The sequence below is a fragment of the Rhea pennata genome, chromosome 26, assembly GCF_028389875.1.
Source record: "Rhea pennata isolate bPtePen1 chromosome 26, bPtePen1.pri, whole genome shotgun sequence".
In the NCBI taxonomy this organism is placed as follows: Eukaryota; Metazoa; Chordata; class Aves; order Rheiformes; family Rheidae; genus Rhea; species Rhea pennata.
This window is the reverse complement of record NC_084688.1, coordinates 5,370,930-5,383,686: the sequence shown is the minus strand read 5'-3', so window position 1 is coordinate 5,383,686 and position 12,757 is coordinate 5,370,930. Positions and strand designations below refer to the sequence as shown.

The 12,757-nt window shown below is 38.6% G+C and overlaps 1 protein-coding gene across 7 annotated transcripts in view; it reads left to right on the top strand.

Moving 5' to 3' along the window:
• Positions 1 to 12,757, top strand: part of GPATCH8 (G-patch domain containing 8) — a 57,166-nt gene that overhangs the window by 14,637 nt on the left and 29,772 nt on the right. For 2 of the 7 annotated variants that reach the window (XM_062595917.1, XM_062595920.1), the window contains exons 1-4: positions 1,235 to 1,315; positions 2,341 to 2,375; positions 7,407 to 7,424; positions 9,533 to 9,605. Coding sequence is in view for 2 of the 7 variants with exons in the window: in XM_062595916.1 (XP_062451900.1) it covers positions 1,241 to 1,315; positions 9,533 to 9,605 (148 nt within the window). In the remaining 5 variants the exon portion in view is untranslated. Of the gene's footprint in view, positions 1 to 1,234; positions 1,316 to 2,340; positions 2,376 to 7,406; positions 7,425 to 9,532; positions 9,606 to 10,546; positions 10,702 to 12,757 lie in introns of those variants that run through there. The other 5 variants (XM_062595916.1, XM_062595915.1, XM_062595919.1 and 2 more) reach the window with 4 other exon arrangements.

Genomic DNA, 12,757 nt, shown 5'->3' with positions numbered 1-12,757 from the left:
CTGTGAGGAACGGCTGTGAGAGCTGGGCCTGTTTAGCCTGGAGAAGAGAAGACTGAGGGGGGATCTTATCAATGTGTACAAGTACCTGAAGGGAGGGTGTCAAGGGGATGGGAACAAACTCTTTTCAGTTGTCCTATGTGACAGGACAAGAAATTGAACCTCAGGAAGTCCTGCCTGAATGTGAGGGGGAATTTCTTCACTGTGAGAGTGACAGAGCACTGGAAGAGATTGCCCAGAGAGGTTGTGGAGTTTCCTTCTCTGGAGATATTCAAAGCTGGCCTGGATGCAACCTGCTCTACTATGTTCTAGGTGACTGCGCTGAGCAGATGATCTCCAGAGGTCCCTTCCGACCTTACTGATTCTATGATTCTATTCTATGATACTAGCAATCCTGCTTTGTTTCCCAGTGGGATTGAGATTAATATGTAGCATGTTATATGTGGCCAGTCTCTAGGATCACAGAAGTTTTGTGGGGTTACTGCTGGAGTGTAAGGAAGCTATGGTTCTGTACAGCGTTTTCTTTGCTGTGTGAATATCTTCATACTTTAGTCTACTTAACTGTGCCTCTCTTGGTCCTTCTGTCTTTTCTCTGCCTTGTTTTTTGTGTTTAGTGGATCAGTTTCACTAACTGTTTCCTCTGCAGCTGTATAAATCCAAGGAAAGGAGCGCGCCAGACCACAGACAAGTGCTGTGGGCACAGGGAGAAGTTTCTTTTGGTACCGTTGCGGGCTTTTGTTGACATAAGGTGTGTGAAATTACATGTATGCCTCAAGCAATTTGGGGCATACATGTAATCCTTCCTGATGCAAGGAAAGCTCTACTCATTAAAAACAAACAAACAAAAAAACCCCCAAACTTCATAGTGGTGGTGGAGTTAGTTCCTTCTGATTTTTGCCCTGTGTGGTTTTGACCCCTACTGGTGATTATTTAGTGCTTTCACAGAGTCTTCTTTTTTTAAAAGGGTCATCCTGAGTGTTTGCTGTTTTACTGATTTGGTTTGTGATGATTGTTGGATTAGCCTAGTTGGGTTTCAGAATTATTTTTTTGTTCTTCTTTTTACTGAACTGAGTCTGCATTTAATTAGCTCATTTGTTTTGCTAGCTAAATATATACAAACTTGCACATGTTTACAAGCCTTCTAAATCTTGAAACTCGACTTCTGAAAATGTTTTGTCTGCCATAGCAATAACAGCAGATAATAGAGATAACAGAGATAAAAATAATTTTCCTTCTTTTACAGGGAAATCACTTTGATCAGTATGAAGAAGGGCATTTGGAGATCGAGCAAGCATCTCTAGACAAGCCTATAGAATCGGTAAGATACGTATTTATCATCGTCATCAGTCTGCCAAAAATTAGGCCGTGATCGGATGGTACTTGATGTGAATGCAGTCAATTGTTAGGAATGGGCACCTTTTTGAAAAAGGTGCAACAGGATTAATTTTTTTTGTAGTGTAACTGCATGCCCTACTTTAATGTTAAGTAGGCTGGGGACTTGCTCTTTAAGTAGTTCTAAAATTATAGGTAACTTAAATTTAAGCTTGGTATTTCAGAAATTAATTAAAATACATTCACTTATAGAATCTATTTTAAGTTTTTATACTTTTTGTTTAAGGGTCAGTTTAATTCTTGGAGAACCTAATGGAATAGCATAGTAAAATGTATTTTCATCCTTTTTAGTTTATATTTTTGGATAATTATTGGAGTGTTAAACGTGTTAGAATGGTATCTGGCCGTAGGGACACACTGATGTATTATAGCATCAGTACAGCAGTCCTTCCCCTAGAATTTCAAACTCTGCTGTGAATTTCTTTAGAATACTGTTTTATGTTGAATTTGGCATGGAGAATAAAGCTGTAAGATGAGGAAAATAAGTTTTGTTTAGCTTTATCTTTTTTTTAAGCTTTTTGGAACTTTTTAATTTTTCTCTCTGCAATGCATCTTTTGCTAGTTTTGAGCTTAATAACTGTTCTGCCTAAACTTCATCTATGAGGTTGGCACTTAGTTTTAGCTTTTCAAAGTTAATGTTCATTTGCAGTTTTGATACAATAGCAATAAAACTAGTAGCAAACAGTAAAGGGTCACTTAGTGGTGTTCTGCTTAAGGCTAGATGTTTGTTAAGCTAGTACTTCTTAAATATTTCTTTTCTCTACAGTAATTTAAGTTCTCTGTTAAGTTTCCACATGTTAGTGTGCACTTAGAAGAAACCTAGTTTTAGCAAAAGATCAGTATATATATTTTCATTCATGTGTAGGTTGGTGTTGTGTGTGTTTGTGTGCGTGTTTAGATGTTTACAAAAAATTTACACAACTTGGGGTGTTCGACATTTTTCTTCCGCAGCAGTTGGCCCATATTAGCTAAGCAGCCATGATCTGGTTTGTATTGCACGGTCTGCCTTTTTTAATTTCTTCTCTAGGGTTTCCTTTCCCCCTTCTTATTTCTGTTCTTCTGGTCCAGTGAACACTGCATATAGTACCTACTGTCTTAATGTGCTGGCATGATGCTAGATTTAGGCATGGCAGTAATTGATGACGCATGAGATAATGCTGCAGAGATGGGAATTTGTATTCGATGTTCTTCTGAATACTTCGATTTAACATTGTCATATGGAGTTTTTTAATTAAAAAGGCCAAGCCTGTTTCCTTATGTAAATACAATGAGAAATACTTGTTGGTATCCTATTCTGTGCCATGTTGGAAATCAGCATTTACAAAGTAATTCAAATACTACCTACAGACTAGACTGTATATTTGATTTCTGAAAGGCTTTTCCAAAACAGAGGAATAGAAGTGGTTGCAGATGAGTGTTACTTTAGAAGACTGAATGTTTTTGGTATTTTGAAGGAAGTGATGCATACAGTATTACATAAATTGTAGAAGAGTATGTTGGACCCGAAAAAGGGAATGCAGACTACCAGAGCTGCTTGGATTATCTGCAAATATATTATTTTGTTGCGATTTGATTAATGTTGAGCTGCAGCAGAAATTATAAATTAAATTACAGTTTTAATATTTTATTCATACACGTATCATAATCCAAATATAATGACATTATTATTTTTTACAACTTTATTGTAAGTTTTAATATGAAAATGTACAGTTTAGCCTTGAGGTTAGAGCTTGAAAATCATTTGATGGAGAGAATAAGAGAATGCCTTAGCTCTTTGGGAGGAAAAAAGAGCTAATATCTCAAGTTGTTCTTGGTTTACAACCTGTTTTTTTTTCACTTTTCCTTTGCTTCTAATAACAGAAGCAAGCATTTGAGATATGAAACTGCTAGCCTGTGACATTGAACTCTTGGAAAGAGTCACAGAACTGATTATATGTGGTTTTTTACATTATCAAATCAACTGTGCTGTGTGTTGGAGCACGCTTGAATTGGCTGTTCATGTTAGTCCCAGAATTTAAAAGCTGTGGAATGCAGCACAGTGATCCTCTTGGACTCCTCTCATGAACAAGCCTGATTTCAGAAAAGACGGTTGCAAACGGACCGCTCAGCTTTAGCATTAATTTTCACATTTCTTCATTAAGTACATAGTTGACTTCTGAAAGAAAATCGGCACTTGGGAAGCAGAAATAACTTGTCACATTTCCTGACGCTAGTGATAATGACTTTGTTCCCATGCTATTAATGAATTATGCATTATTTTTTAAATGGCAAATTATGAACTTAGAAAAGAGTGGCCTTTTTGTCAGATTGGTGTACCTCTCCTGCAAGATTTCTCTTATGCTCTGTAGCATGGTGTTCATGCTGTTTTTTCTGGCTTTTATGTTGTTGGCCTACCCAAAAATGAATAATGTCCTTGAACCAAAGTTAAGAGGGAAGGAGTAGGGACAAATACAGAATTTGCAAATATCACATGTTAATATTTGCAATATTAACGTTTACACGCAAGTTGTTTTATAATCCTTATTCAGTTCTCTGTTAGCAACTCAACTGACCTTTAAAAAGGAATCGGCGCATAGTAATGAGTAAGAGCCTGGGTTTCACATAATGGAAACAGTTCAGATGACAAATGTCTTTCTCTGTACAAGGAAGGTTGTTTTTGACAATAGCAGATCAAAGCACTTTCCAGTTAAAGTTTTACAGTTTGGTTATTCTACAGACTCAAGAGTGGATTAAGTATATTCTCATACGTGTGTTTCTTGCAGCTTTTCGCATCTTTTGAGTAATCTGAAAGCTCTCTTAAAAGCTAAAGGTAGCTGTTATTTGGAAATCCCAAAGGGCAAAGGGTTTCACTTGGAAGTATACATGTGACAATCACTGCTGAAGTTAGATCCATCTCTGCAGCATTATCTGTTGAGAGGTGCTGACTGTACTGCTACAGCATGCAACTCAAAGGTGGCTGGAAAAATAGGGTTGGGAGTCTACAGATCATTACAATGTTGCAATGTGTCCTCAATTAGCATACTAGTACTCTGTGTCTGTGGAAATCCTGCTTTGTATAGCTTGTTTAGGCTAAAGACGTCTGGATTGAAACATGCGACTATAACCAAAGTACATTTATGGAAAACAGGACTGACATGAGCTAGTAGATGTATGTACCCTAAATGAGAAGCCAGCTATTTTTCATTACTAAACTGAAGAAAAAATTTTTATATCAATGCACTCATAGCTGCAAATACTGTTTTTTTTAATTATGATTTCTTTTTTTTCCCCACCCACAAGTAACATTTTTTTTTTGTTCTGGTTTGAAAGATGTTGCACTCATACTGGCTGAAGTCAGAACTACTGGTGTTTTATGTCCTTGAAAATCAGAGCAATTTTTTTTTTTTAGCTGAAGAAGCTGCATGTGTTTTCTGAAGTATTTTAAGTGCACTGAGTTCAGGTATTTGTATGGAAAGTTACAAAGTATTGCAGCTTCAATCGAATCCAGATTTGCATCACATTAAGTATTTATTTCTACTGCTTTACTGAATCTCGTTGCTATGAATTTATGGTTTTCTTTGTCCCAGCAGTACAACTCAAGTAGGAGATAGTGATATACCCTTAGAGCCTACGGAAGAAAACAGCCCCTCTTCCCCTGCAGACAATATGCATAGTGTCAGGGAGTCAAACCAAGCTGTCATCGTTGCAGGTTGGAGGCGAGACTGCGAATCATCCACTTATTCTGAAGCTTGTTAGTTTGTCCTTGTCATAACTAACAAATGTCCTTTTTTCCCCTCTCTCTAATTCTGTTCAGTTACATAAGAAGGTCCTTTAACTTCACAAGGGTTCAGACTTCAGTTGCTAGTTGCTTGAAGATCACAGGCTATTGTAGACTTATGTCTGAGCTGAAGTTGGGTTTTGTCGCACTGTATATCTGTACAGATCTGTGGACTCCACCAGTTCCAAAGTGTAATTTGATAAGGCTGCTGATTTGACATTTAGCAGTAGCCATATGTGGACAGCGCTATAAATAATGTGCTTCTTGAAGCTGAATGGTGTAGCATTACTATTTGGCTTTTCTCTCTAGTCTTCATTGTGTCATCTGTAGTGAGCTATAGGTTTTGTTTTGGGAATCTTTTCAACCTCTCGTTTGCATGGGTTCACCCAGTAGCATCCAATCCTTGCTTATAGATTCCTCAATACACAGTCAGCACAGCTTACAATCCACTCAAGAGACGTATGGTTTTTTGCCTATGCTGAAAGATTAACAAGCGAAGGCAGTATGTGGGGTGGCATGGGGATCTCGTGGAAAAACAGTATTAGGCAAAACTTGTTCCGGCTTACTTGTAATGCAGCTCAATCCACCCATTGAAATCCTTGTGGATTATATTCCACATGCATCATCAAAAGTTTGAGGTTTTTGTACGCATATTTCCATTGTGTTCATCTTTTTTCTTTTCTTCTTCTTTTTTTTTTTTTTTCCTATTGCCAGGACCTTTGTCAGAAATTTAGCAGGGCATAAGACTGGCAACTGGGGAAGCCGACTCCAGCTATTTGGACCAGGTCACTTTGGATAAGATTTTCAAAGATAATTTAGCCAACTCCCATGAAAATTTTACTCTTTTACAAAGTTACCCCTTCATCTGTAATCTCAAATTCCCCACCTGAAATTGTTGAATAGAAGCAGTCATTTCTATTATCAAGTGGTGAGATTAATGCAGAGAAGTGTAACTTATTTCATCAAGAGCCTGTCAAGCTTCTCTGTTTTACAACCGTGTGCTCCCCAATCTGTTTTTTAGTATCGTGTCTATAGCTGGTTGCACGAGACAGCACTGCTGTGGTGTGTGTGTAACTGGCTGCTTCTGCTAAATAATTTTGACTGCAAGTGTGAGCTGCCTCGCTCACTCAGCCCTTTTTTGAGAGGCTTATCTTGGCCGCCTCAATAATTGTGGTTGTAACTCAAGGAGCTCTAAATGATAGCATGAGAAAATTGGGAGAGCAATGTCTTTTCTTCTCTGAGAAATGGATGATTTCCTGCTCGGGCTGTTGGTGTTTTTGTAAATCACTGCAACTCTTCTGTAGGAAAATCATTACAATGTGAGGGTAACTTAATCAAAAAGAATGATAGTTCTTGATGTCAGCAGAAATATTGGTGTAAAGAGGGAGATTTCCCCCCCCCCCCTTGTGAAAGAAGAGTCTACAGTTCTGGGGAACTTTCACTTGAGGGGTGGGAGGGGAAAGTAATTAAGAAAAAAGCTACCAGCTGCTGCAACACTTGCTGTGCTCTGTCAGGCTTTGGTCCTAATATCTCCAGTTACTTGACAATGCCACCAGGGTTTTGTGGCTTTGCAGAGCAGTTCTCACATGTGAACCTAGCAACTCTGGCCTTACCTAATTCAATTTTTAGGGGTAGCATTTAAGCTAAAGAGTGTTCTTGCCAATCTTCCTGTGTGAGATGTCTGCAATAATAATCTGAAATGGAGAAAAAAAGGTAGAACGTGGCTAGAAATCCTTATGAGTAGAGTGATGGCTAGGTTCCATCTAGAGTATTACTGTTAAACTCTTAGAGCTGTTCTCCCTATTAATGGAAACAGAAGATACTTCGTTTCAATCTAGTATTTTGTTTAATTAGGAAGTTGTTTCACTGCTTAAGCGAACAAATGGAAGAGATGGTGGGGGGAAACACCCCCTTCCTGGGAACTGAGACGTGATATTTAGGCATATTTCCAATTTATGTTAAACAACTTGCGACCATCCTCTTGAGTGGTTTTGTAAAAGTGGTGCTAATGTGTATAATCCCTCTAAATTTTTCTTTTTTCCCTTTAACATTTGTTTACCCCTTCACTGTGTCAGTCACAACACACCGCTCTTGAATCTCCCAGCTGGTCTTGACTTGTTGAATTTATTTTATGCTTTCACTCTTCTTTAATAAATACATTACTTGCAAGCAGTGAATTGAAAACAAAGCAAAAGAAAAACTACCATTAGTGATTGGACAGTTTCTTACTTTGTGTTACATTTAACTGTTCTTTTGACAGCCCAGTTTTTAAAGCCAGGTTCGTATGGAAATGCTTTCACTCCACTTGCACTGCTTTTGGAAATAGCATACTGCTTCATCTGTCTGTTTATTTTAGTGCATTCATAACACAACACAGTCAGCACAATGTCTCATCTCCACTTAGCAAAAGATTGTAAAGTACTTCTTGTCCTTTTTTGAAAATGCAGCCATTTTTGTCAGCATCAGCTTTGAAAATCTGATTCAATAATCCTTTGTCAGATACAGTTAAAATGCTAATGGTAGAACAATTGATGCATTATCCGCAAAATCTGTGAACTTCAGTCCCATTTTGCATGAAGGAATATGCAGTTGTTTTGGCCGTTACATAAACGGTCTGCAGCAGATATGTTTGCAGGTAAGTTTTCCTAAGCTTCAAAACTTATAATCTTTTCCATGATGTTTGTGACCGGAATCCATATCTGTTCATTTTCCCTTCGTTGCATATACTGATTTAAGCTTTTATAACCAGATATTTCCTTACTACTTGTTTTATTTTTTTTTTCATGTAGCCTTAATTATGTCTTGAGGGAGAGCCAGTAGTGTGGGAAACGTGTACACTGTTGCCTTGAAAAATACAGTGAGACGAAATGTATTGCTTTACTAGCGTATCAGGAAAAAAGTAAATTCACATGCAATACACTCTTTTGGAGGAAAAATGTATCCATGCAGCCAATATCTTGAGGAAGATTGTGTCTTTCCAGTTGATTCACCAAAGTTCTGCAGACTGTGTGGTCATTTTCTTCGATGTGGAGTGAGTGAAAAAAAACACTGCTATTCTGATTTGTGTTGACTACGTAATTATTTAATTATAAAAACTTGCAGCCTTCCTAGCTGTTTTGGTTTTGTTCTATTTTTTTTATTTTTTATTTTTTTAAGATTCCATGTACTGCTGAATGTTATGGATTTGCAGCCTTGTATAATTTGGGATATTTTGGTGATATCCTTAGTTGAGTTGCGTAATGACAACAACCAATGAATACGTATCCTCCTTTTTTGCCTTGTGATTAGGTGGTGAGCATGTTTGTAACCGAGAGTCCTTCTCTGAGGAGTTGACAGAATTGTTCTGATCACTGCTAGTAAAATAGTAAATTGATCAATAGGGGATAAGCTTTAAGATGGTTACAAGGGTGCTGCTAGCACTCCTGCTTTTTCTTCTTTGGGGGAAGAGATCTTTCTTAAAACCACGGTGAACTCTGCTCAAAGCCCTGTTTAGCAGTGTTCAAAAGCTGACACTTAATTGCTGCATCAGTACTTCTCCACTTACCTTATTCTGAAATAGTTTTTTTTTCCTTTAGGAAGATGAGACATTATGCTTATTGTTTTCCCCTACATGCACTAATGGTTCCTTGCTGTTAACTTATTGCTAGGCCTGTTTCATTCTAACATCTTAGTATTTTTGTTAGTTTACATGTGAAATGCATCACCCAGTCTGTGCTTGAGCTCATTTTATTTAATTGATTTCATTTTTTTTTGTTTTTACTAACCTCACTGTTTTTCAGTTTAATATTGGCTGCATGCTAGTTTATATATATATATATTATACATATATAAAAAAATAAAAAAACCCAATCAAGTCTAGCCTGGATTTTGCTATGATTGTGTTTTGGTTTCTAGTGGTGGGGCAGTCTTGCACTTACAACTTACTCAGTATTATAAAAGCCTGACACACAAACAAAATGACTAAACACATTGTAGATTTTCTTTACAAAAAAATCTTAAGTGGTGCTGTCTAGGTGATGGATATGATTGTATAAATAGCTTGATTTTATGCTTTTTACTGTCAATTTTTATTGGTACACTTTATTTTCTCCCACCTTGCTTTTTTATTTTTATTTTTATTTTAAACGTGATGCACAAAAGTTGCCCAGCACACCATCAGAAAGTGATCCTCCATGATACCCTGTCCCCCTGGAAAAAATTCTAGCCAGCAATTTTTGACATTTGTCTTTCCCTTTTATTGGGCACATACTGCCTTTTTGGTAGCATTTTTTTGCATGCATATATATGTAGAAAATCTCTTGCTCATCACATGTTTAAATGTCAGTGGGAAGGGAAGAATATATTATTGGAATATTTTTGGTTTGTTTTCTCTGTTCTGTCTGTCAGGATAATATTGGACACCGCTTACTCCAGAAACATGGGTGGAAGCTGGGCCAGGGATTGGGAAAGTCACTGCAGGGTAAGTTCAGTAGCTTATGTCTGAAACATTCCACACCAGCTTCAGTCTTTAATAAAATTATTTCTGCTTTTTGTTTCTAGATTAGATTTTCTTTCCATTATTAATATATCCAAACAAATGCACTGTTGAGTTTCATGTTTAGCAATTTGCAAGTGGAAGCTGCTGCCTCACTTATTGGTACAGGTTAGCCGATGCTCTGTGTATGTTGTGTATGTGTAAGAATCACAGTGTTTGGCCTTTCTGGAGGGAGGCAAATTAACTGCCTAGTTACTAACAGGTAGTTGTGCAGCTTCTAAAACTACAGTGATGTTCTGCTGGCTGGATGCTTTGATATTAAAAAATTAAAAATACAAACTAGTTGTAATGATCTGTGTGCACATTTCACAGTGGTGTCAGAAGCCATTAGAAGGCGAGTAAAAGGGCCCACTGAAGCCTGAAAGTGGTGGCAGAGGTTCATGTGGATGGAAGAGGCTCATTTCTAGCTTCTCCAGAGGGCTTTCAAGGGTTTGACTTATTTCGGTTACTCAGCTGTCTATTTGCTATGGATTTAGCGTATCTCCTTGAGACTCTGTAGTGCTAGTTGAACCGATGCACTTAGAATTCATTCTGTCTTGAGTCTAAATTCTTCCTGTGATACTAGAGATGCCTGATTTACATTGAGCAAATAATGCCTCTTTCATGTGGGTGGCAGTGGGGTCGACTTTAGCTATTCACCTTGCCAGTGGTACCTGTTCTGCAGAGGTCCTTGCCAGGGCAAAGGCAAACAACCATGTTATCTTGAGGAAAAACTCAAGGTAGTCCTTCGTATTAGCTATTCCTTATTAGCTGCCTTTGTGTACAGTCTCTGCCTGTGATACTTAAGCAGTAAGTTACTCAGTATTTGCTGCAGGCATGTGACCGTGTGCTTGGACGTTCTCTGGAGGGACCTCATGAAGTGCTTGGAATTGAAATGCACCCTGACGTCCTCAGAGTGACTTACTCGTGTTCCCATACCCTTAGTCTGAAGACCTGGGAGCTTGTAATTGGACTTCCATGCCCCTACAGTGACCCCATTAGAGAGATGAGTATTTCTTTGCTGTGGAGGACTGTTGGAGAGGTAATGAGTTCTTTGAACTCTGGAAATGCATATTAATCTCTTGAACTAAGGCACTCTAACTTTGCAGGCAGGACTGCTTGGCGGTTAAAATGCTTCTTGCTTCCTCTAACATAGTTTCCTTTTAAATTCTCTTGTTAATGCATGGCGTTCCTAAAGTCCTCTTGTGCTCCATGCTGGTGCCAGAGCTCAGGAAATGGTTGTAGTTGTCACCTCTTGGGCTTCTGCTTTGGAATGGCATTCACTGGATGTGTAATTTGGTCTGTTTTCTCTTTTGGGTGCCCCATGTTGCTCTGTGCATCACAAATGTGGAAACATGGAGACTTGGAAGAAGCTAAAGCCCTCTTGCAACCCCAGCCGAAGTGAAGACTGTAGCCCTTAGGGGCACTATGCAGTGTGGTATTCCAGGCACTTATGTAACAGAATAAACCGCAGATGACTGTACAGAGTCTTGAATTTGGGGCAGAGAGGATGGTGTCATTGTGTCCTGAGGACTAGGGAACCAAGGCTCCCCACAGGGTTGTTCAAGCACTTGTATTTTTCTGTGTGTCCAGATTTGATTTTTTTTTCCTTTCCCCCCATTGTGCATTTCAAACTACTGAGTCTGTACTGTATCTTTTATTCATGTATTTTTGAAGCTCTGATGATTTAAACTGACCTGAAGCTACAGACAAATTGTGGGCATGAGCTGTGAGGGTCTTCCTATGACTCTTGTGTTAATAGAGATGCAGGAATAAAAATAGCCTGTCTAGTTTAACTCTAGATGCTTAAACTTTCCTAATGCAGAATTTGCAGAGTATGTGAAAATTGTCTAGCACCTTTTATCTTCCAAAAGGAGAGCACTGTGCTGCCTGGTAGGTAAACAGCCTCTGTCAGAGAAGGTGAGGAGGAAGAAGGAAGGAGAAGGATATGGGGAGGTGCTGCTGGTCCAGTTCTGCTTGACAAGTAAGATGTCAAGGGCACTCCCTGGTAGTCATGAGCCTATGTGTGTTGCCTGTGGCATTGAGGATGATCATTTTGGGAGCGTCTCATTCCTTATCCAGTGACCTTTTTATGTGAATCTGAGATCATCCCAAGATCTAAATATAAACTGCCAGGAAGGAAACATTCACATCTAATCTCAATCTTACTTGAGCTATTTGGAGAGTAGAGTCACTTGGGCATTGAGAATGGAAGAAAAGAACAAAGCAAAAAGTTCTTCCCCTTTTCCATGCTCCCCTCTTCTGCAGAGGGGTCCAAGATGGCTTTCTAAAGAGACTTCAGAATAGAAAATGCCTAATGTCTGTGGTGTTAACTGCTTGCTTAGCCCCATGGGCTAAAATCTTTAACTTAGCCTATGGTTAAGTGACATAGCAGAAGTAGGGCCACTTCAAGTAATCTTTTGCTGTGGATGTTATCTTACCTCCTGTGTTTGGCTACAAGAAGGCCTTTGAAGCAAACGAAATTTGGTTTACATATATTGAACTGAGATTCCGTTGAGCGTTTTTTCATGTAGTTGGCTTTGATTAAATACAAATTTGGTCGGTTCAGTGTGCTTTTTCATTGTTATGTAGCTTTGAACTCTAGGGTGGGGCTCCCTCTCTAGTTTCAGTGAATGTAAAAGTTATGCTACATTGTATTTGCCAGTCATAAATACTCTTATTTTTTTTTTAGTAATGCCATTATGCTGTTCAACCATGCCGTATGACTACTGTTGAAATGGTTTCCTTTACGTTAACTAGCTGCTGCGGATATAATCCGGCAGTGAGGGTGTTTTATCGTTTCTCTGGACGGTTGCTGGAATCTGCTAAAATTCACACTTGCCAATTGCTAGTGGTAAAACTTGCTGTTGTTGCAACACGATGATACCCAGCTGATTAGCTCAATCTCTGCAAAGTTTCAGAAGCAGAACAGAACTGCACCACAAGGCAGTGGCCCTGTTAACCATCTCAGCAGGTGTCTTTGTAATGCTGGCACAAAAGCAGAATCGCTTGGATGAGAGAGCAACTAATCTAAGTCCTTACTGAAGTAGCTGTCATAAGAGAAGCTGTATTCTAACTGTAACGTTTGCATGTTTGTT